The 22772-nt window shown below is 52.8% G+C and overlaps 1 protein-coding gene and 1 pseudogene across 1 annotated transcript; one reads left to right on the forward strand and one right to left on the reverse strand.

Moving 5' to 3' along the window:
* Nucleotides 1-1943: 1943 nt before the first annotated feature.
* Nucleotides 1944-15110, forward strand: ACRBP (acrosin binding protein). Its single transcript, XM_068401808.1, has 10 exons — nt 1944-1968; nt 2700-2912; nt 6278-6372; nt 6491-6599; nt 6736-7153; nt 13478-13610; nt 13834-14013; nt 14120-14287; nt 14360-14446; nt 14997-15110. The coding sequence occupies exons 1-10, from the start codon at nt 1944-1946 to the stop codon at nt 15108-15110; spliced, it is 1542 nt and encodes a 513-aa protein (XP_068257909.1).
* Nucleotides 15111-16125: 1015 nt separating this feature from the next.
* Nucleotides 16126-19266, reverse strand: LOC137663519 (protein Wnt-4-like; annotated as a pseudogene).
* Between the last annotated feature and the right edge of the window lie 3506 nt (nt 19267-22772).

Consider the following 22772-nt stretch of genomic DNA (forward strand, 5'->3'; position numbering starts at 1 on the left):
GAGCATCACCAAGAACGATGTCTTTGGCAGTTCCTTCACCTTCTGCCTTGTGTTTGAGTTCTCAGTATATGTCCAGAGACTCTGGTCCATTCATTCTTGTTTCCTGATTTCATACGCCATAAAACTCTTGCCAGCACACGTAGATGCAGGCCGTGTAGCCAGCACCTGCCAGGCATTAATAACACTGCATGACATGCAGTGTCGGCGTGCTTTCTCCTAGGTCATACATTTCCATCAGCCACTGAGGTCAGCATTGAACTCCCCTGGAAAGCTGCTCAAGTCAGGATGGCAGAACTCAGCCTGGACTCTGTTGTCATGGGGGAGCAGAGAGGATTAACACAATTAGGGAGCTGAAGGCCCTGGAGTTGTCTAAAATCAGCTAATAAGCAACACGTCTCAAGCTAAGCAATGGAAGACTGGGAACTGGCTAAAATTTGCAAGCCCCAGCAGTGCTGCCTGTTTTAATGTGAGTGACAAGAGCTAGCTGGAAAATGTCTCCTGTTTACTGTCTTTCTAAGAAGTTGCAAAAACATCTTAAAATCAGTGCTGCTGTTAAATGGTCAGGCTTCAAGCTTCTCAGAAATGTTACCTTCTAACAAGACATCTTAGAGCAAGCTACAGCTTGTCTCCTGCAAGGACCCACGTAGCTATGTGCTGTTGCCAGACACCTTTCTAACGGGCTGCAAGGCTGCGGTGATTTGAGCTTTCACCTTGATCGCCTGTATGGCCACTCAGGGTACTGGCAGGCAATGTGTGAGCCTTGCAATCGCAGCCGGCACACCCGCAGCGCTCTCCGTAGCTGTTGCGTACAGCAGAGCTGCTCAGATCTCCCAGGATTTGTGACAGAAGCGACTTCTTCAGCAGCATCCTGCTACGCTGTCAAAAACTTTGTCTGCATCTCCTCTTTGGTTCTGCAAGGGTGTCATTTGGCAGCTGAGCTGAGGCTGTGGAGCGATGCAGCGGGCACACAAAGTCACTATGCCACCCTGCGTTTTGCTTAGGGATGCAGTTCTTGGAGCTGCTGTGCCAAGCATTTTCTTTCCAACCACCCTGACAGCTGCTCGCCTGTGATGGTTATGGTCGTGACTTTCCCTCACATCAGAAAGTGCCCAGCCGTGGGAAACGCTGTGTCAGCTGCGATCCATAGGGTGCACGTGTGGGTCTCTGTGTCTGCACCCCACGCTTTGGTCTCTGTAGTAAGAGCCAGGCACAGGCATGTGGGTGTGGGTCTCCCTCAAAATCAGCCCTGTGGGGGTCTGTACACCTCCATACTGGTGGCCCCAAAGCCTCTTTTGCCGGCACCATTCCCCCTTTTGCCTGGGAAGGCTTTAATGTGCAGAGAGCGGTGCGCAGGGCACCCACACCGGAGGCAGAGGAAGACCAGCTCCCGTGACTCACTGGGGGTTCAGAAAGTGGCACGGCTGCCCGGGAGACACCAAGCCAGCTTCCCACCGCATCCCGAAGCAAGTCAGTGCTGAGATGCTCCACAGGGAGGCACGGGGTGCGTCTCAGTCCCCGCAGGTGGAACAGATTTTGTCCCCTTCCTCTTGCAGAAGAGTGCAAAATGCTTTGGGGCGCAAGGTACCCCAAAGGTACTGCTTTTGGGGTGCCCTTAGCCCGGGGGTAGCCTGGCCAAGCCTCAAATGCTGTTGCAGGTTGTTGCCAGTCACCACTGTGTCCCCGAGCAGAGGGGGAAGCTCCCAGTTTGGCTCCCGCTCCTCCTGCTTGCCTTGCCCCCATGGCCCCAGTGTCTTCCTTCCTCATGGGCTGCCTGTCTCCCCTCACCCCTCCACAGGCCTGTGCCTGTGCCTCGGCTCCCCTCCACCATTGCCCTTGGCAACGGTCACCTGGAGGGGCATTGTGACCCTGTGAGGAGCACTGTGGCCTGGCACCCACCGGCTCATCCCCTTCTCATTCTAGACTGCCAGTGACACAGGGCAGACATGGAGAGGTTTCTCTGCCTGATGGGTGAGTGATGCCAGCTCCCGGCCCCTACCCACTCTGCCAGGGCCACCTCAGAGGCTGCTGAGCACAAGGGAGGCAGGAGAGGAGGGGCCCAGCTGAAGGCGAAGGAGGGAAAGGAGGGGATGGAGGGATGTCCCCGTGGAGGGGTACAGCCCTCGGCGTGGTGGAGGGGGCAGCTCACAGGGGTGGGCAGCGGGGCCTACCAGGGGCAAGGCTCGGCTTTTGTGGGGAAAAAAACAAAAAATCAAAACCCAAAACAATCCCTCCCTCAAACCAAGCCAAGCCAAAACAACTGCCATTCAACCCACAAAAAAACCCAACATCTAAATTTTTAAAAATTTGTTCTTATTTTTCTGTTTTGTTTTTTACTTTTTCTTTTTTCTTCTTTTTCTTTATTATTTTTTCTTTTTTCTTTACTCTTTTTTCTTTTCTTCTTCTTTTCCTTTTTTCTTTTTTCTTTGTTCTCTTTTTTCTTTTTTTCTCTCTCTCTCTGGGCCCCCCCCCCCCCCCCCCCCCCCCCCACCTTTTCCCCTGCTTTTTCACTCTTTTCCCACCTTTTGCCATGGGGCCTTGCAAGAAGAGGTGATGGAGGGAGACCTCAGGCCAGCTCATCCCTGTGCCCTGCTCAGCACCAGCAGATGGGAGTGGGCTGCCCCACCAGACGCTCTTTTGTTTCCACCCACTGTGTGCCCCTGTTGTTAGGAGGGTTAAGCGTAGCCTGTTTTCTGCCCCAGGTCTGCTGACCTTGATGACGTCCACCATCGCTCCGCCGGTGCCTGTCGCTCCAGGCACCCCTCTGTCAGGCAGAGAGTACCAGGCCTTCTTTGCCATCCTGCATCCCCCCTGGAAGGCAGAGGCAGCCTGCCAGCTGCGCCTGGTACACGGCTGCCTCGCCCCCGCCATCCTGAAGCTGGACGAGGAGGAGAACCACGGCCGTGTTCCCAAAGGTAAGGACATCATCCTGCCTCCAGGGGCAGAGGCAGGCATCCCCCAGCTGGAGCAGCACTGGCTGTTTCTCTGCTCCAAAATGTCACAGGATTGTGAGAATGGTGGTGGGATGGGTCATTTTGGGGTCTCTAGCACAAAGTCCAGCTCAGATCAGGACACTCCCAGCACTAGAGCACCCTGGCTTTGTGCAAGGGAATTTGGTTTCATGGCCTCTCCGGGCACCCCTTCCAGTGCTGCACCGCTTTCCTGGAGAAAAAAAGCTTCTCCTAATGGCCAATCCTAAGCTCCCAAGCAGGAATTTGCAGGTTTTTTCCCTCTTATGTTGTCTGGCACCACCAAGAGGAGTTTGACTTTGTCATCTTGTAGCTTTCCTTCAGGTCCCTGTGAGCTGCCGTTAACTCACCTCCCCATCTCCTCTTCACCCAGCTGAACAAGCACAGCTGTCCCAGCCTCTCTTCATGGGTCAGAGGCTGAAAGCCATGGCCATTTCAGTGGCCCTTCACTGAGCTCTTCAGTTTCTTCACATCTCCGTTGGTGGGGTGGCAGGGGAAAAAAAACTGGCCACAGTTTTCTGAAGCTCACTGAAGCTCATCATCTCTTCCCAACAGTTCGTCTTACAACTTGACTGGCTCCCTCCAGCTTGATCTGGAGTTTAATGCAGCAGCTTGGCTCATGGGCTCTCATGGGCCTTTAGGAAAGCTTGAGCTGATAAGCTGCTTTTTAAAGTGTTTAACATTTCAGGATCCAAGAAACATCCCAGTTCAGAAAGTGCCATAGCAACAGCACCCTTTAAATCTCTGCAATCATACTTTCCCTGCACCCCTGCATCAGAGAATTTAAGTGGCATAATTATATCTGTGCAGCTGAAAAACTTGGGACTACTTCTGTTGTATTTTTCTTCAGAGGAAAAAAAAAAAAGGAACAATTTTCTCATAAAAATTATGTCTTTATATTTAGCTATGAACGTCAATGAACTGAATGATCAGCCAACTGTGCTTATTTGGATGGCAGCTTGAAGGCTATTTCTTGCTTGCTTCTGCAGCTGTGTCAGTGGAAGGGGTCCCACCTCACATCACCAGACCCAGGGATGGGTCCTGGGCCCCTCACTCACTGTGGGCATGTGCAATCCATGACACCGTGGTGCTAGGTGCACCTGAGGTCTGTCACTGGTTCCTCTCCTGGTGATCCCAGTGCCCTGGCACTGCTCTTTGGTGTATTCAGCCACGCTCCCACTGCTGCTGCCTTCAGAGGCTCAGCTCTCAAGAGCAGGAGTACCTGGGAATGCCAGGAGATGGGACAATTTTGCGAGATGTCCTCTTTGCCTTCTTTTCCTCCATCCCTCAGCCTAACAGACCCATCCGGCAGACTTTATTCCACTCCATGTTTCCTTCCTTGCAGCTTTGGGGCTATTTTGGCACATGTTGCGGCCAGACTGAGAGGTCAAGCGGACACAGCAGAGCATGTGCCTTCACATGTTCTGTCTCCACTGTCCTCACAGATAAATGGCAGTGCTGTCTATGTCCAAATATTAACGAGCATTAATTGTGCCTCTTCAGGTGTGGCGCTGAGGAAAGCAATTACTTTGTGTTTTAAACAAGGGAAACCTACAAGTAACCTTTCAATGCTCTTTGTTGTGGAAGGTGAGAGTCAGGAGGATGCTTTCTGATGAGTATATGCAAATACCTTGGCTGGCTCCATCTTTTAGTGACGATGTAATTGTTTGTTAGTTAATTGTGCGCCCCCCCTTCCCCCCCCCGCCCCGCTGGGAGCTCCTGTGGGTGGACTTGGCCACAATGCCCAAGGGGGTGGCTTCCTGGCACCCCGCAGAAGCTGTAGCTGTTTGCAATAAACACATGGGCAGGAGGAGCAGAGGAAAGAGGCAAAAGATCATATTGATTAAACTAAGCAGCTGGTGCTGGGAAGGGCTCCCCTTGGCAGGAAGGTCAGAGGATTCAAAGACAGACGAGTATTTCCATAAGGAGGATGAGCTGAGAGAAAAGAGGAGACAGGGATTGGTGCTAAAGGAGGCAAGCTGCTCATCAGGCCATGCCATCAGCATTCAACAGGCTGTGGGAGAGCTGAGCCATGGTGAAAATCAAGAGACCAGCAAAGAGAGGCCATGGGAAACTTTATCTGTGCCAAGTTTTCCTTCACTTCCCAGATGCGGGAATGAATATGTACCTTTCTTCTCCCCCCCATCTCAAAAAGGAAAGCTTCCGTATATCAGAGGAACGGTTTGTGACAGGACGCAGCAAGCTGTAATACTCCAAGTCTGGCCTGGTATGCGCTGCTAGGGATGCAGTCCTGGCCCAGGAGATCCAGGCTAATGCTGGGGTTAGCAGGTGGTTGGGCTTCCTTCCCTGCTCAATGGCAGCAATGCTCCTTTGCAAGCAGTGGCTGTGTGATGGAGTGTAACTCTGCAGCTCTCAGTCCACGTGCACGGGCATTGCACTGGCCAAGTTCATGTCCCGCACGTCCTGGAGGGATTTCACAGGGCATCACCAAAGGACAGGGTGGGGGTCTGGCTTGTTCCCTACAAGTTAGGTATTCTTCTGGGCTTGGATCCTGGTGGATATCTGAAATTCTACTTTTGCTGGTGAATCCGTATGCTCAGCACAAGAGAAGAAGCGTGTACAGGGTAAAAGATGGTGTTCAAGCAACTAACAGGAGAGCAGTGCAATTCCACTGCTAAACTCCTCTGCCTCCGCCAGCACTTAACCTACTTGGTGTGCGCAAAGGGCTGGCTGTGCTAGCTGGGCCATGCACTCACTGAGCACAGGGAGCACAAGATTACCCCCTCCTCAAATCTCCCAGGGTTTTCAGCTCTCCTGCATGATCTTGGCCATCCTGTGATCACTTCAGGAAGAGCTGCAGCTTTTGAGCCAGTGGTGTCAGCAGTGCTGGTCAAGACTATGGTGCACATGTGTACAGGCACAGGCTTTGCCAGCAGCACCTTGGCCCTATGGACTTTCCTCCATCCCCTGCATGGCTGGAACCACTGTCAAATTATTTTGCCCTGAAGAGGTTGTCTCCTCTGGTGGAGTCCTTATTGGATCCTGGAAACAGGAGGTTTGGGACTCTGTGAAAGGGAAGATAACTGTGTGAAAAAGGGCAGAAGGGTGAACCAAAACCCTGGGTGGTTTGGAGGGAAAGTGCATGAGGCACTTGGGATCGGGAGCTGTAACAGCACAAGGCTGTGATCTCCACTTGGGAGTAGACAGCTTTGGCTTTCCCTTCAACCACAAGTTGCTCTGAAAACATCCATCTGAGAGGTCCTCATCTCTTGTTGCACCCAGGCCAAGGGGGGAGATGACTAAACCTGCGGCCTGCCCTCATCCTGCATCTCTCTCTCACTCCTCTCCAGGGCCGGTCTGCTCCAACTTCCCGGAGGTGCCGTGGTTTCAATCCTTCTGCCTGTTTGCCACTTACCGCTGCATGAAACGCCAGTTCTACGCCAAGGTGGGGAGCAGGTTTTGGGATGGGGCAGGGGGGAGTATCTCTTGGGAGGTGGAAGGGGTGAAGAGGAACGGAAGATAACATAGCAGGACTTGTGTTTCTCCCTCTCTCCTCTGCTCAGCGAATCCCATGTTCGAGTTTGACGTCTCCAAAACACGTTCTCCTCCCAATGGAGCAATCCCATGCTGTGGGCTCTGGGACAAAGGGCAAAAACCCCCCTATGGAAGAAGGTATGTTTGCACTGAGCTGAGCTGGGTGCCCCTGCTCACCTGTTGATCTCCCCTAGATACTCTTCCCCTCCATCAGCTTTATGGCTGGCCTCAGAATGGTCCCCTCAGCCCTCCCCCCGTCCCGCTCTCTCCCCAGCTCCGGGGCAGGCTTCTCTCTCACCTGCTGATGCCATGCTGAATGCCAACGTGGAGACTCTCCTCAAATATTCCTATGCACTGTCAGGTCAGAAACCGCTGCCGAAGACGCTCCCGCCGCCCACACCAGAGTTGCGGAGACCCTCGCAGGGCAACAGACTGCCTGCGCTCCCATCGACACTGCGAGTCCTGGCTGACCCTGCTCCTTCACCTCCCGGGCTGGGATCCCTTGACCAGGCAAAGCAAATCTGGGGGCAACGCCTGCAGAACAGCATCTGGCAGCTGATCCGCTCGGCCATCTACTTGGAGGCGTCCTTAGGCATCAAGGGCTCTTCTCTGGACCCCAGCAGCAAGATAGAGCCAGGGAGCATGCCAGGCAGTGCCGAGAAAGTGGTGCAGAGAACTGCCCCCAGTGGCAGGTGAGAGAAACACCCATCTCCCCATCTGGTGGGGTACTGCATGCCACTCGTTCAGGGTTGTCCTCACGCATTCTGGCTGGTAGCCCCATGGCACTCATGCTCCTGCCCCGAGCAGCCGGTGAGTGCAGGCAGGAGCCTGTGCAGTGCAGTGCAGTTCTGGAGCAAGCCATCCCATACAGAGCAGGAATGTACTCGGGGAGCCCCTCACACACCCCCCACTCCAGCACAGAGTCATCAGGGAGAGGGTGACGCAGCACTGCTAGCACCTGACAATGTTCCTGTCCTTGCATCCTGAGCAAAGTGCATTTAGGCTGGGCCTTAGCTGCAGGCAGGGCTTTATCCCATGCACGTGTATTCCCACACTGTGACCATCTGCAGTGTGCAATCACCTCTGCACTCATCACCCTCCCAGCTCACGTCTCCTGGGAGTCTGGATGACCTGCAGAAAGAGCTTCCTTGCAAATACAGGTCCTTGGGACACTGGAGTAATAGTGTGTCTCGCTGTGCTCCTCTCCTCTCCACATGCAATGTGAAGCAGATGTTTCTTTAAACAGCCTGACCTGAGGAGTGCTACCATTATCTCAGGTAGAGCAAAAGCAGCCCCGGGCTAGGAAACAGAGTCCGGAGCGCAGAGCCTTGCTCCCAGCTATGCAGGACCACTATTTCTCGTTGAGCACATACATCTCTCTGTGCTCTGGATCTGGGCATTGTTCTTCCTAGGGCATTTCTGGTTCCCCATTCTGGCTTTGAAAGCAGTTGCGTGCCATTTCAGCACAGGGCCCTGCGACAGTCCAGCTTGCTGCAATCTTTTACTCACCCTTCTTAGTTCCTCTGTCCTAGGGATGCTTTAGGAGCTTGTCAAGCATCTTGAGCTCTTCTTAGCTGATATGTCAGGATCCATTCACCTCCATGCTCAGGCAGATGGGGCTGGTGAGCCCAAACAGAAAAGATATGCAAAAGGATCACATGTTTTCACTCAAATTTACTTTTTGATCCTTTAGTTCTTTGTGGCTGAGGATCACTTGCTTTAATTGAGATGCAAAGATTATTTTGCTTGCCAAGAGCAAAAAATAATGCTGTCTAGATGTGTTTTCAAAAAGAAGTCATTTTGGTTTCACTCTGTTGCTGGCCAGTGATGTTCCTGTAAGCGCATAGGTTTTGTGCACATCTGTGGTTTCTATTAAAAACACTGCATACTACTACAGTTGAGCCAGAGATCCCACTTTTGCATGCAAAAATGAATTGCATCATGTTATTAAAGCTATAATCGTTCTCTTACAAGGCTGTAACTTACGTCATCCTCCTTCTTAATATTGTAGGAGGCTTTTACTACGTGGCAAATTTTTCCTGATGTTATGTACTCTAAGGCAAAATTCTGTTTCATTGAGGTTATGTTCATTTCCCTGCCCCTGAAATTGAGCCTTGCTCTGATTTAGTTATATTTGGATTATTGAGGAACTGCTGTGATTGCAGACAACACTTGCTAATCTGCTGCAGAATTTCTCAAAGACACTAATGCTGACTGTGTCTGTAACCTGGCAGCCGAGCCCCATCAATCATGCTAGGCAAAGCTTAAACTCAAGTGAGGATAAAAAGGCGAGACAGACCGTGCCTGTCGGCTTTGCTGCTTGCCACATCCAGCCTCCTCTCAAAGGGACTTCAAAGCATGACCTAAAAAGGGGCAAAATGCTTTGAGGCATTTCCATTCTGGCAAGAGGAGCAGTGCTGGGTGGGACTGGTCGGTGTGCACAGGTGCCATTCAACATCTGGTTTAACACAAGGTGTGCACAATTGTGACAGGCACCAAACCCAGGGCTGCGTGTCTTCCCTAGGGTCTTATGTCCAGCAGGACATCCATCCCTTCTCACTCACTCCTGCTTGTGGCAGCTGCTCTGGTAACTCTACCAGCTTTCATGGTAACTAATGAAGGTAGCTGTGACCTTTAGAGAGAGACATGTCAGTGGCAGCAAAATAACGAGGAGAACTGGCAGCACACTTTTGTGGTCTTTCTGCTAGCAGTGAATCATCATAGGGGGAAAAAGTGTCTCTTATTGCATTTATTTTCAATGTTTAGTTCTTACTGTGCTTTTTGCCCCCTCAATTAAGGAGCTATTTATTTCCCAGTATTTCCTCTCCTCGAAGCTGCCTATATGCAATGATTCAGTCTTGCAGGAAGCTGAACAGAGCTCCTTAGCCCATGTTATAAAGCCTGCACAACTTATTTTCTGTGGCAATTTTCAGTGTCCCTTTAAAACATCCACACGCTGCAGGTCTGTGTGCACCATTCAGTGATGGGTTTCAGCAGTTGGGTATGCAGAAGGAGGTCAACCTCCCTTCCCTTCTCAGCTCTTCTGTTTGCACACAAGAATTGCGTTTGCCCTTTTTCCCAGGGCTTCCTGCTGTTGTGTTGTTTGTCCACTACAACCCCTACATCCCTCTCAGGGTCACGGCTGTCCTGGATACAGATGCCATCCTGTTGGTATTCGTGTGTGGATGCTCGTGGTTCGTGTGAGCCCAGCTTCCCCAGCAAGGCTGAGTCCGGCCCTCCCGGTGGCTGCACCCTCCTACTCCTGCTTTACCCCTCCAAATAGTCCTTGTTGTGCTTATGTACTTCATCCCCAGTGGCTTTAATTTTAAGACCAGATCCTTCGTTAAAAATATTGTCCCCAGAAAAACACTCTCTTTGAATCATCACCTGTTAGCAATTACTTTTCCTTTTCTACCCTGGGTCTGGTGGTGTGGGATGGGGCCCTTTCCCCTGACACTTCTCAGCTGCTTTCAGGAACTAGATGTCACTTGGGGATGACGTAGAGGTATCTTTTGGCTGTTGAGTAAGGCTAAGGTGCAATTTAGTGTCTCCATATTGCTACCGTGCACGGCTACCTGTGAGTGGGGAGTCGTGACAAGGCAGGTTGTCCTCTTGCCACCAGGCCAGAAGTTCAGGTGCTCTGAGGCTTTTGGGTATCTCAGAGCAGGGGGCTCTCAGTGTCCCAGGGGGGCAGAGGTAAAAAGCTGCAATATCATGCAGGTCAGCAGGAGAGATATATTTACAAAATACAAATTTTCCCATGCTTTGTGTCCCCCGACCCTTGGGCAGGTGTTATGTTCCTGTTCTCCCAATGGCTCCTGCATTGGATTCCCTGCTGGGTTTGATCTGTCAGGCACCTAGCCAGCCTGCCTGCCTTCTTGGCATGCAGGCCAAGATCTCTTTTTGTTTTTGAAACTGTTAAGAATGGCTTTTTCCTTAGTGGTTTGAGTTTCCTGCAGCAACCCCTCTGAATCAGAAATTACAAAGCGCTGGAAAGCTGCTGTTTGCTCTTATCTTCTTTCCTGCTTGCCTCAGGTATTCACTCCACCTCACACAGCCAGCCAACATCGGGGAGGTTCAGCAGTTGAAAGTTAATGGACCAAATCCTTACTGTTACGTTGAGGGAGAGGTGGATGTTGTTAACCAGCACTCTTCAGAGACACTGCTAAAGTAGGCTCTATGTGTGTCACTCCGTGTCTTGAGATGCTGAAGTAAGATAGGCTGTTATCTGAAGTTTTCTCTTTTTGCCTTTGAGCAACTACTGATCTTGGCCCACAGATTCTTCTTAATTATACTTTTTTACATTCCCTTTGAAACATTGCCTCCCAGTACCTGTTAGGCTTTTTCCAGGGCAGCGGTTAGGACATAAATGTGCAGAGATACTAAGCTGGGGAGGGATTTGCATTAGGAAATCGCTTTAGACAGACCGTTCAGTTTCCCTGATGCATGGGGAAGCTTCTGCACATCCACAAACAGCTCAGCAGTGTGCCAGTGAGTGCAGCGGACCAGCAGCAGTGCTGTGCTGGGCCTGTACCCTTTGCCTGTGGTGCCTCTGTGATGGGACCTAAAGCCCCAGTACTGCCGTAAGGCAGCAGCAGTGGGAGAGTGGCTGGATAGGCCAAAGAGTGGTGCCAGGGTACTGGGAATCACCAGGAGAGAAACGAAGAACAGCCCCCAAGTGCACCTAATGCCACGGCATCATAGATTGCAAGTGAGGGAGGAGCCCAGGACCCGTCCCTGGGTCTGGTGATGCAGCGTGGGACCCGTTCCCCTGACACTTCTCAGCTGCTTTCAGGAACTAGCTGTCACTTGGGAATGATGTAGATGTATCTCACTCACCCAGAGGTGGTAAACCAAATCATAAATTTGCAACCGTGAGGCCAGAAAGCCTCACAGCAGAGATGGAGAACAGAGACAGAGGAGGAAATGGATGTGACAGAGAGAGCAACAGAATTTCTTGGTAACCTCAGGCTGATGGCACAACTCAGTTTCCTGGGTGAGTGAGTGGAAGTTATGAACCCAGTTCACGTGCATCTGCATATATGGCCAACAGCAACGTGTCGGTAGGTGGTGCGTAGGGTTGTGGGGCTTTCTGATCTGTGTGTGGTAATCGTATCAAATACAGTCTATAAATCTAAAATTTGTCATGCAACAGAGGCTCCTACCCACATCTGACTTTGTGTCTGTTCTGAGCAAGTAGGTCATCAATGCTCAGCGGATGTTTTATTGCTACTTATGAGCTACTTATGGAAGCACTCTTTTTAGAAAAGGCTGGAGCCGAGTTCCCTTTTACTGCCCCTTTTGCCTATAATCCTCTATTTGCATCTTGTCCGGGTTGCACTTGTTGGACCAGTATGTGTGTTGGAGAAAGCAACGGCTGTTAAACCCATTTATTAGCAGTTGCTTTCTAAGCCTCAGGTTGTTGTTTATTTGCTATTTTTAAAAAAGTACAGCAAGCTGGACAGTTTTCTTCTTTTTTTCTACCTCAGTGATGAAAATATCAGAGCTATTCATATCATTTTTAATGACTGTTAATGTGCCTCTCACTTTACTGGCTTGATCATCCTGATGTGATGAAGAAGCAATCAAATCACAACGTGCCACTGGAATAACAAGCAAGCAGTGGAACAATAGCCAATAATGATATATTTATGGATACATTCTTTCAGATAAGTTTGGAGAATAATATCAGGGTCATTAACTTAAATTTTTGAGTCCCATCAAGATGACCCAGCCAGTTTACCAAATCTTGAAGGTGAAGATCCAACTGTGCCTAGGCAGTCAAACATCTGAGTGGTGGCAGAGACTCCCTTTGGCTGTCACAAATTTATCAGCAAAGTGGACCGAACACTTGTTCTCCTGGGCTACAACTGCTTAAGAGAGAAATTGTCAGTGTTAGGTAATCCCCACACAAAGAGCAAACCTTCACAAAAGAGAAATGCTAGGTGTGCCTTGGGTCATCACTCTTCCATCTGCTGATGAAGAGAGCTTTCCAGCTGATCCCCATCTTGGTAAAGGTACAGACTGACTGAGTGGCCACCCACTAGTGCCTTTGCTCAGCTAAGTAAAGGTTCTTCAGTTCCTTCCTCCAGGTGAAATTTTTCCAGGCTTTAGGAAATCCCATCTTCCTGACCTTCCTCCAGGTTCTCCACCTCTTTTTTTTTTTCATTCTTTTAAGGATAATCTGAAGGTCTCCAAGAAGTTTCAGCCATTCTTAGGAAAACTTCTCCATACAGTTTAGCCCATGCGTGGATTTTAAGAGCATTTTAACATAAGCAATTGCTGCTCTTATCTTTTCTTACATTCTGCTAGATCAAAGTTTGTTCATTTATCATTGGTTTTGTTTCTAGACACAGAAGACAAATATTTAATGGTCATTTTTGCCTCTTCTGCATCATTGCTGATAGTTCATACCATCCCTGTCTAATAACAATTCTATACCATATGTACAATTTCTTCTGTTCCTGAGAGATGTAAAATATTCTTACTGTCCTTAAATTTTCTACCTTTAGCTTCCTGTGTCGGTTTGGATGAAAAATTAATTCGTTGTTACCAATTTTTTCCCCTTTCTGTCAAATACATCGTCTCAAGCAGAAGGGAGGCTTAATAAGTTATATATTCCAGGCCCAAATGGGGCTGCCCCATGGTCAACACTCAGCAGACTCGTAACAAACACCTCCTTGCTATGCACTCACATGGACAAAACTAGGCAGCAGCTGCTGCAGGGCCCCTGGGAAAGTTCTTCAAGCTGTACTCTTTGTCCAGTCCCTCTCATGTGCTCCCAAATGCACACACACCCCCACCCCACAGACTCTGTGTTACACAGGCACGTACAGACTCTGCAGACATCCCCGTTCCTCCGTGCAGTTTGGCTGAGAGTCCAAGGTTTCTTTGGGAAAAGATTTTTGCTGTGCGTTGGGGTTGTTTCCCTCCCTTTCAGTTTTTAACTAAAGGTCTGTCTCTTCAGCTTGTGACAAGAGATGAGACTTTACTTTCTCCTTCCCTTTCTCTGTCAGCCTTTTAGCCCTGAAGAATGACGAGGCAGTGACAATCCTGTGCAATGCAATTCTGGAGGGAAACTGTCTCTCATCGGTGGTGACCCACGCCTGGAAGGAGATGGAAGAAAGAATCCTTGGGTTTGGAGATTTGGTAAAGATGCTAATGTCCACCTTTGACCCCCACTGTAGGCAGGGCTCCCTGCAGTGCTGACCACAATGCTCCAGTGGCCAGAGCTCATCAGCACTGTTCTTTCAGGTGCCACCTCCTGGGAGAAGCTGACCTGGGTGACCAGGGAGGCAAGCTCCAAGCCAGGGGTATGGGAGCTCCTCAGCCTCCTTTTTCCCCCCTGACCTCCCCACTGCATCCACCCTAGGTGTGCGACAGCCTCGGGCGGTATCACAAGGACCTGTGCCCCAACTGCGCTTTCTGCTCGCTGAAGAGAGAGCAGTGTCGGAACATCAATATCCTGAACCGTGTTCGCTGTGAGACAGACGACTTCATCACCTACATCAACCCTCAGATCTCAGCCCAGTACCAGGCTGCAGGCAACAAGGTACCGAGTGTGCTGCATCTCCAGCCAGCCTCTAAGGAGGAGCCTGGACTGGGTGGTGGGGAAGGGGAGGAAGAAGCAGAGCTCTCTTTATTCCACCCCTTTGCAGACCAGCTCCCCAGCGACGCTGGAGCACTATGGCATGGAGGGTTTCAGACGGCTGAGTCCGGAGTACTGGTGCAGCCAGATGGCCACCCATGGCTGTGAGAACCCTCGTGTGTCACTCTGGCTGAAGACAGAGTATACCACCTTCCACGATGGAGATCTCCCAAGCCAGGTGGGTGCCTGGTAGGTGCTCCCAGCCCTCCTTCTCCTCTTCTTTCTCTGGTCTTCATTCCCATCTCCCCAGATCTGCGACTCGGGCGGAGTTCAGCACCCCAGCTACTGTGCATTCAAGAGCCACCAGTGTCTGCAGCAGACCCTCTACAACCACAAGGTGAGAAGCAGCCTGCAGTGCCCTTTACACAGCCTTCTCCTCCATGGCTACCTCCTCCACAGCCAGCCCCGAGTCCCTGCAGGACTCACTGGCCCACTGCTTGTCCCTCCAGTAGGACACACTTGGCTGTGTTTGGGGGGGGGGGGGTGACAAAGAGTGACCCGAGCACAGCTGGGATGTAATTGAGGCAGTAGGATTTGCACAGATGCTATAAGAGGTGGCAGCGGAGACAGACACTAATGTTGAGACAGAGGAGCTGTGGGGAGCCTCCTACCCATCAGGGTATCCCTGTGTATCCCTGCGGGGAGGGATCTCCACCATCTACTGGGTGCTTCCTAGGTGGTAACAAAAAACAGAAACACCAGAGCAGGACAGAGGGCTAGCCCGTATCTATCATCCTCTGCCTCCCTCTTCCCAGCTGGTTCTCCTCTCTTCCCTCTGGTGCTCCCATCATCCCAGCCTCCAGATGCTGTCTATCATGGGGGTCCTCTTTCCCTGGGGGAAGGATGGGCAGTGGTATCAGCCCTATGAACTCAGGCTCTCCTTGCAGGTGTCTCGCCGCGCCTGCCGCAGAAATGAGACATATCAGGTGCTGAGTAAGAAGGAGGGAGAGGAGGAGGTGCGGCTGTGGCAGCAGAGGTTCCTCAGCCTCACCAAGGCGTGATGCACAGTAGCGGGGGGATGCACGGGAAATGCAGGGCTCCAGAGCAGGCTCTCTGGGCCTGTGGTGGGCCAGAGAGCCTTCATAGACTTGGACAGCTCTTCCCAGACCCCTTGCTGGCCAGCCAGATCATCATGGTGAAATCTCCCCCTCTGAGCACCTGCTCTGCACCATCGGCAGTGGCACACCAGGAACAGAGCCTCACTCAACAGCATTTCACTGAGGCATCTGCTGGAACTCCTCCTGAAAACATTTTCTCCAGCCAAAGGAGCAGCTGAGCATCAGAGAAGGCATCAGCCCTGAGAATCTGGATTTAGAGCCACCGGCCCAAGCGTCCTTGTCTGAAGTCCCCAGCCATCTCTTGCCTCCCTCCACCTATACGAATCAGTAGTTCTCCCAAGGATGAGTTTTATTGAATAAAGAGTTTATTTGTTCCACAAACCTAATTTGCTCCCTTCTCTCTGCTGCTTCCACTCTATTACACCCCTCAGTGACTCCTTTCACACCCGAGGTGGGTCCCTGCTCGCCCCTGCTCCGCTCCCTGGTGTTCCTCGCTCGCTGCAGCCCATGAGGCTGCTGAGCACGGGGACTCCAGCGTGGCCTCTTCCCATCCCAGCCCACAGGAGGGAGCAGAGCCAGGTACCCTCCAGGTCCCAAGCGCCACACATGAGGAAGGAGCTGACATACACACTTTGCTTTCCATTGCAGCTGGTTTATTTCTAAAGTTTAGGGGTTTATTGGGCCTGTGTCCTCTGACCCTCCATCTGGAAAAATAATTCAAACCACAAAAAGCCCCATGAGGCTGGCGGGAGGGTGCTGTGTGGGGCGCACACAGGAGCCGATGGCACCCTTGGAGCCTGGGGCTGCTCTCTGGCAGGGCAGCAAAACCCTCCTGCTCCCTCTCAGGCTGTGTCTCCCCCACGCCTTCCCCTGCTTCCCTGTATCTCTCCCCAGGCTGTCCTCTCCCCAGCTGCCTCCCAGTCCCCCGGCAGCCCCCGGCAGCCCCGCGCGCTCCCCCTCAGCGGCAGCTGTGCACCTCCACCAGGTGCCGGCACTGCTTGCACTTGACGGAGCAGCACCAGCAGAACTCGCAGCTGCATCGCTCCACCACCTCCGCCTGGGCCATGCGGAAGCCCCTTCCGCAGCACAGGAACTCGCAGCCGTCCATGGCCGGGGACGTCCGGTTGCACTGGCGGCCAGAGGTGCCGAAGACCCCGTGCCGAGGGTCCCGGTCGCAGAAATCTGGGCTGGCCAACAGGTAGACCAGGTCGTGAGCTGTGTAGGGCTTGAAGCGAGAACTCTTGGGCACCAGGAGCTTGCGGGAACTGACCCGCTTGGGTTGAACCTCTGTCGCCCCCTCAAACTTCTCCTTGAGGACGTTGCCCACCTTGCGGAAGGGAGGCATGACCTACCAGCATGTGCGCACCTCACAGGAGCCTGACACACCATGGCACTTGCACTCCACCTTCATGTGGGCCAGGAGAGCCTGGGGAGCAGGAGGAAGCTGCCAGCCAGACCCGGGACACCCTGCCCTACACCTCCCATGCCTGCAGGCACCCCAGCAGCCGCCGTTCCCCCCCAAACCCTCCTACAGGACCGGAGGGCAAGATCACCGGAAGGGAAGGGAGAAAAAAAGTCTTTTTAAGCCAGGGCAATATGAAACAGAAGGGGATCCACTCTGTGGGAAACAGGCTGGCTTGGGTCTGTAAGAAAAATCCCTGAGGCAGGAGAAGAGATGGGGACCTGCTCTGACCCATGGAGCTGTGGGGAGGGGAACAGATCCACCCAGAGCCAGAGGATGTTCAAGGGACCAGATCCGACAGCGGCCACTGCAGAAAATGGTGTCTTTGCTCAGGGGGGGCTGGAGGGACAGGGGAGCCCTTCAGAGCAGAACAGAGAAACTAATTTCCGTTGCAGAAAAGGCCAAGGAAGGTAAAACACAGCTGGGCTCTGTGAGGAAAAGGAGAGTGCACAGAGGAGGGCAGGGGAGGCTGGGACCCCACTCTGCAGGTGAGGAGCCAGCACGGCGTGAGTGGTGCAGTGCTGGGCTGAGGAAAGGCATCAGGACACAGACCCTCTCCGGGAACCCGTGGCTGCCCTGAACTGCTCCTCAGGGTACGGGGGCGCTGGACCGTGCTCAGCCTAGCCAGGGAGAAGCTCCTGAAGCCAGGCTTGCTTCCCAGCCCTTGTTCCTGCCCTTACCTTCCTCCCAGCCTCGTTGTTGTGCAAGTTCATGAGCGCTCGGCTGGAGGACACACCATGGCTCCTCTCTGGGTTGTCTATGAAGGCTTGAGAGAAGGCAATCCCATAAGACAGGTTATCAGAACAGCCCGACCATTGGAAACCTGCAGAGGGAAAGCGGCTATGAGATGAAGGACGAGGAGCCCTAGGAGGAGCTCCCAAAGGGCTGAGGGCTGTGGAGAAGGGAGGTATCTCCTCCCCTGGTGAGGGTATCCCCCATGGATCTTCTCTGCCATCCCTCACTGCCACCAGCCTCCTCCTTCACCTTCAGGGCTGATTCCTCGGATCCTGCGGTCGCAGCCACACTTCTCCAGCTCCCCACGGCTGCAGGCACGAGTCACAGCAAAGGCAACGCCGGCAGCGGAGATGGCGTGGATGAAAGCAGACTCCCGTGTGCCTGCAGCGGGGCGAGAAAAGGCACCAGTCTGCGGAGGGGGAAGGCACTGTTGGGACACGGCGTGGCAGGAAAGAGGCTGTGACTGCCTGCAGGAAGGATGCATTCCGATGGAGACTGCTTGGGAGAAATCTCTGTCAGGATGTTCATCTAGTGCTGCAGTTCCCGAGGCCTGGAGATGGCTCTGCGGAGTCCTTCTGGCTCAACGCCCTCTCCTTTGGCACCCTCAGTTCCTGGGCCAGGCATCCCATTGAGGGACAGAAGTCAGCAGCCCCCAAGGGAAGCGAACAGGGAGTCGTGGTGGGGGAAGCCAGGGGCTGAGCCTCCCACAGAGAGGGGTTTGTCAGGGAGGACCCTGCCGCCTTGTCTGTAGGAGCCAGAGAGCCCCTGCTCGTGGCTCCTCCCATCCAAACACATGCAAAACCTTTCAGTGCTGTTTTAGGGGCACAGGCAGATCCTTCTTCCTTGGTCTGCAACAAAAGAGGGACTGCAGACTCAGAGCAAAAGGTTTGATTTGAGCTGCTACTCTAAAGGGCCAGGCTAGTGGCAGGTTGGGGGAGAAGATCTACCAGTCTGTAGAGCTGGTACCCAGAATGGGCCAGATGGGACCTAAAAGCCAAGCCTGGCTGAATGAGGAAGAAGTTTAGCCAGAATATTAATATTTGTAACAGCACATGCATTTGTTTCAGTTTGCTCTGTTTTAACAGCTATGTTAGCATGTGGAAGAAGGCACTGGCCACTCCGGGGCTGGTCCCAGTGTGACACTTGCACACTAGCCTAGGAAAAGCCGATGTGTCAAGGGGATCCCATGGGCCTACTGAAAGGACTCCTTGCCAGCTCTGCCCGCCCCGCCTCCCCCTCGCTGACCTTGGATGGTGACCTTGCCGAAGACCTGCAGCCCCTGCAGCGTGGAGCAGTTCCACCGCCGAGAGTGAAACTGGTGCTGGCACTCCTAGACAGCCAGCTCCGCGCCTCACTTCACCGCATCCATGGCTTCCACCTGCCGCCGGCAAACCCGGACCTGCTCTTTTACCAGTCCCGTCAGACCCTCACAGCCACTGGGGTCCTGGAGGACTGCCTGCAGAGAAGGCTGCTTGGCCAGGTACCTGTGGGCCAGGGGAGAGATTTAGTCATAGATGGGATAGAGCCAAGGCTATGTCTGAGGGGACTAGCCCTCTATAGCCTTATTTTAGAGCAGAAATGGGGTAGGGAAGGGGATAAGCTGCCTCTTGTCTGTGCCAAATTGGACATTCATGCTCCCCGTCCTGGTCTGCACCTCTTCAGCTTCACCGTCCCTGTCCCTTCATGCTCCCAGAGATGCCCCTTCTAATGTGCTGCCTTAGCATTGCCCAGGTTCCTTCTTCCACCCTTTTCTCACAGACCTGCCTGTTCTCTTGGGAGACAGCACCTCCCCAGGTGACTTTCCAATCCAGACAATATAAGTGCAAAGCATACTTACAGCCAGGTCACAGCAAGGACGTGCTGCACAGGGATCAGCACCACATACAGCCACACCATCTCCATCCTGTCCCCTGCAAAACTCCACCTTCAGCCACAGTGCAGCAGCCACCTGAATCCCCTCCTGCGACCTCCCACTGCCTGTGCTCGACAGTCACTCTCACAGCAGCTCCAGCCCACCACTGCAAAGCACGGGTAGCCCCTGCCCTGGGCAATGACCATGGGCTGTCCTGGTGCGCCTGACAGCATCGGAGACCCAGTGGCCTGCAAAAACCTGCTGGGTTGGCCCTGCGAGGGCGTCCACGCTGGTGCTGTTCCCTACCTACAACTCAGGCAGCATCGTGGGAGAGCTCTGAACTAGGGCTCTGGGGCGTGCATCCGTCAGAGGCAGCTCACATGGCTGGGGACAGCATCAGTGTCAGACCCCCAGTCTCTGCTGTCCTGTCAGCAGACGATCTGGTTGTCTTCCTCCACGGTCAAGTCACCTCATCAGCAGGAAGCAGCTCGAGACCCAGTCAGCCGCAGAGAGAGCCTTCCACACAAGAAAAACCTGGCAGCACCAAGCAGCTGTCGTTAGACCCACCGGCTCGTCATCACTTTGTCACCAAGCCCTTTGGGGAGCTGGAGAGTTTCCCTGCAATGACAGCTCACAGGAGCAGAGAGGGGAAGACCTGCTGCCTCCCTCATCCCCAGCCACCGTCCCTGAGGACCCTCCCTCATCTGCCTCCGTCAGGCTGGAGATTCTTCTTTCCTACCCTGCAGCCCACATAGCTACAGCAAACAGACCCAGCCCAGCTGCTCCCTGGCTCTCTTAACTCTTTCCCTGGCATGTCTCCCTTCACCCCCTTCATGTTCTTCTCCATGGCAAGAGGGACAGTCCTTGCTCTTCTCCTAAGCAGGCATAATGGGGTGGCTGCCCCTCTTCTCAGTAGGTAGCCCTTTCCTAAAGCCCCTGAGAGTCCAGGAAAATGTGAGTTGTGTGACCGGGGAGCTGAAACACCCTGGGAGAAAAGCCTGCCATTCCCCCAGCAGGCCTGGGAAACACCAGCTGTCCCCACCGCCCTGGAAGGTGAAACTCCTCATGCAGCCCAGAGGTTTCTGCTTTTCCTGTCTGAATCATTCAGAAAGTGAAACACGGCTGCTCTGCCCCCGCTATGGTTCTTCCACCACGGCCCCACATGTGAGTTAACCGCTTTGCTGTGCTCTTCCACTTTTCCTTGCACAAAGAGGTCTGAAGAGCATTGGGCTTTATCAGTCATCCTTTCAAACCTGAGCAGCCCCTCTGTTGTAGCATGCTTTCCACCTCTCTCCTTGCCTTTCCAGCTCCCCGTGTCCCTCGTTCTGTCGGGTCCCTGCTCCTGCTTTCTGGAGCCAGCGCTCTGGGGTGGCAGGCGTGTTGGGATCTGCAGCATCAGGGTGTAGCCTCCAACACACACCCCACTAATCTGGTCTTACCTGCTGTCGACTCACACAGCGGTGAGGGAATGCCAGGGGTTGCGCTGCTCTTCCCCACAAGCTGAGCCCCCAGGAAAGAGCGAGGGGTGAAGGTGTGAGCCCACCCGGGCAGTGAGGAGCCGGAGTTTGCGGGCTGATGCACCAAGACCCGGTGAGGTGAGTGGACCTGGCTGGGTGAGGGATGCTGTGGGGCAGCGCGGGATCGCAGGCTAGGCTAAGTGCCATTGTGTCCTCCTCTTCTGACACACACGGTAAAGCCAGGACTTCCAGGCTCAGCCAGGTATGGGCACATGTGTGCAAGGGGCGAGGGCCGCAGGGGAGGGGAAAGTTCCCACAGAGGATGTCAGAGACTCCTTTTGCAAAGGAGGACACCACCCCACCCCCCCGCAATATATCTGCAAGCCTTTATCAGTACCAGAGCCTTGATGGGAACTGAAGAGACACAAAAAAGCTGTGAGAACAAAGATCCCAGCAACTAGGAAGTGAGAAAGAGGGTTTGGTTAAAAAAGAGAGGCACTAAAAAGCAGCAGGGTGAGATCAGTGGTTCGGGTGCTATTGTGCCCTCCAAGGATTTATGAGCAGCATGAACATATATCCCTTGGCGTGTCACTCCCTGAATGAGAAGGCAGTGATGGCAGAACAAGGGACGCAGGGAATGAGAAAGTCAAACACCAGCAGCAACAGCCAGCAGCAGTGGAGCCAGGCAAGGGCTGCAGAGAAAATCCGTGGGATTGACAGGACTCTGAGCCTTTGCGCTGGCTAGTGATCAAATCGACTTTGCTCTCACTTCCCATATTTCACTTCTACCTCCTGTTTGGCAATATTTTGGGGAGGGGGATGTTTTAATTTTCCCCTGACAGTCCTGGGGGTGGCTGAGTTAGCATGTGAGCAAAGACAAGCAAGTATTTGGCACTATGACTCAGGGCAGGTCTCCTCAGTTGCAAGGACACCTGGGTGTTGCTTCTTTCATGATTACGTTTGCTTTCATAGGATGTGTTTTAGCTTATCAGCTTTGGATAGCAAAGTTCACGCTTTGTGGCCAGCCAGAAGTGCATCAGGAAGTGAGAAAGGAGGGGAGATGAACTGCAGCATGACAGACGTAGGACCAGCCATGGCGCGGTAGAGGACGGCTGTGGTTTGGATAAACAAGTAGCCAAAGAGCCTGCCTGGTTCTGTTTTGATTCAAGCTGCTTGCAGTTCTGGTGACTGGATCGAGACCTCTGCAGTGACAGCGATCGCTCGCCGGCAAGCCCGCGTGCACCCTTGGCTCTTCACCAGCAGAGAGGTAAGTGAGACGGAAACATCTGGAGAGCTGGATGGTCTGGGCGCACCGGGCACTGGTCCCCGTGAGCTGCTGTGCATGTGCGTCTAGACCTGACCACAGGGCACTTGGGGAACCCTCTACGCCTCTTCAGTTGCCTAGAGGTACAGGGCACATCTCAGTATTTATTCAAATGGAGGCTTCCTTTGGGATCCTGTGATACTAAAACCATGGGCCTCCTGCAAGGCTTACTTGCCAAGGTGCCCACAATGGAAGTCCTCTCCCATGGGGCCTTCAGGAGATTAAGTGGGGTGACACCTCTAGGGAGCAGGCAGCAGCAGTGTGATCAGACCTCGTGAGTTAAAAACAGAGGTCTCAGCTTTGGTGTCATGTATCTCATTAAAAACAAGCCACCCTAAGTCTTGAATGTCTTCATGGTTCTAATCATCACAATAATCTAATTTCTGAGTTAGAAAAAAGGAGAAAAGTGGGGCTTAAATATCACCTACAGCAGGTAAAAAGCACCCACATTTATGAAAAATTATACCTTCCATTTCTAAAGCAAAGTTGGGTGTTTTTTTTGAGGTTTGGTGCGTTCTTTGTTATTTCCTCTCTGTTTCAGATTTACTAAGCGAGCTTGTGCAGTTTGTGTTTTCAGCTGCACTGCTCTGCACCCTGACGCTGTGTTCTCTGTCTGCATCCCCAGGGCAGCCCCAAAGCACGCCAGGATTTAAATGACAAGTCTCTCTCTCAGAAACACTGACCCTGCAGCATGCTCAGCAAGATTTTTCTAGCTGTCTTTTTCCACCTCATTTCTCAACCCCATGCATAACGCTGTGTCCCACCATGCTGTGCT

This window comes from Nyctibius grandis, chromosome 5 (genome assembly GCF_013368605.1).
Source record: "Nyctibius grandis isolate bNycGra1 chromosome 5, bNycGra1.pri, whole genome shotgun sequence".
NCBI classification, from domain to species: domain Eukaryota; kingdom Metazoa; phylum Chordata; class Aves; order Nyctibiiformes; family Nyctibiidae; genus Nyctibius; species Nyctibius grandis.

Excerpts from the sequence above, each read along its gene's own strand:
- ACRBP (XM_068401808.1), top strand. The coding sequence starts at position 1,944 with ATGGAGAGGTTTCTCTGCCTGATGG. Across the intron at positions 1,969-2,699 it reads GAGGTTTCTCTGCCTGATGG|GTCTGCTGACCTTGATGACG; the intron begins GTGAGTGATGCC and ends TTTCTGCCCCAG. Across the intron at positions 14,014-14,119 it reads ACCAGGCTGCAGGCAACAAG|ACCAGCTCCCCAGCGACGCT; the intron begins GTACCGAGTGTG and ends ACCCCTTTGCAG.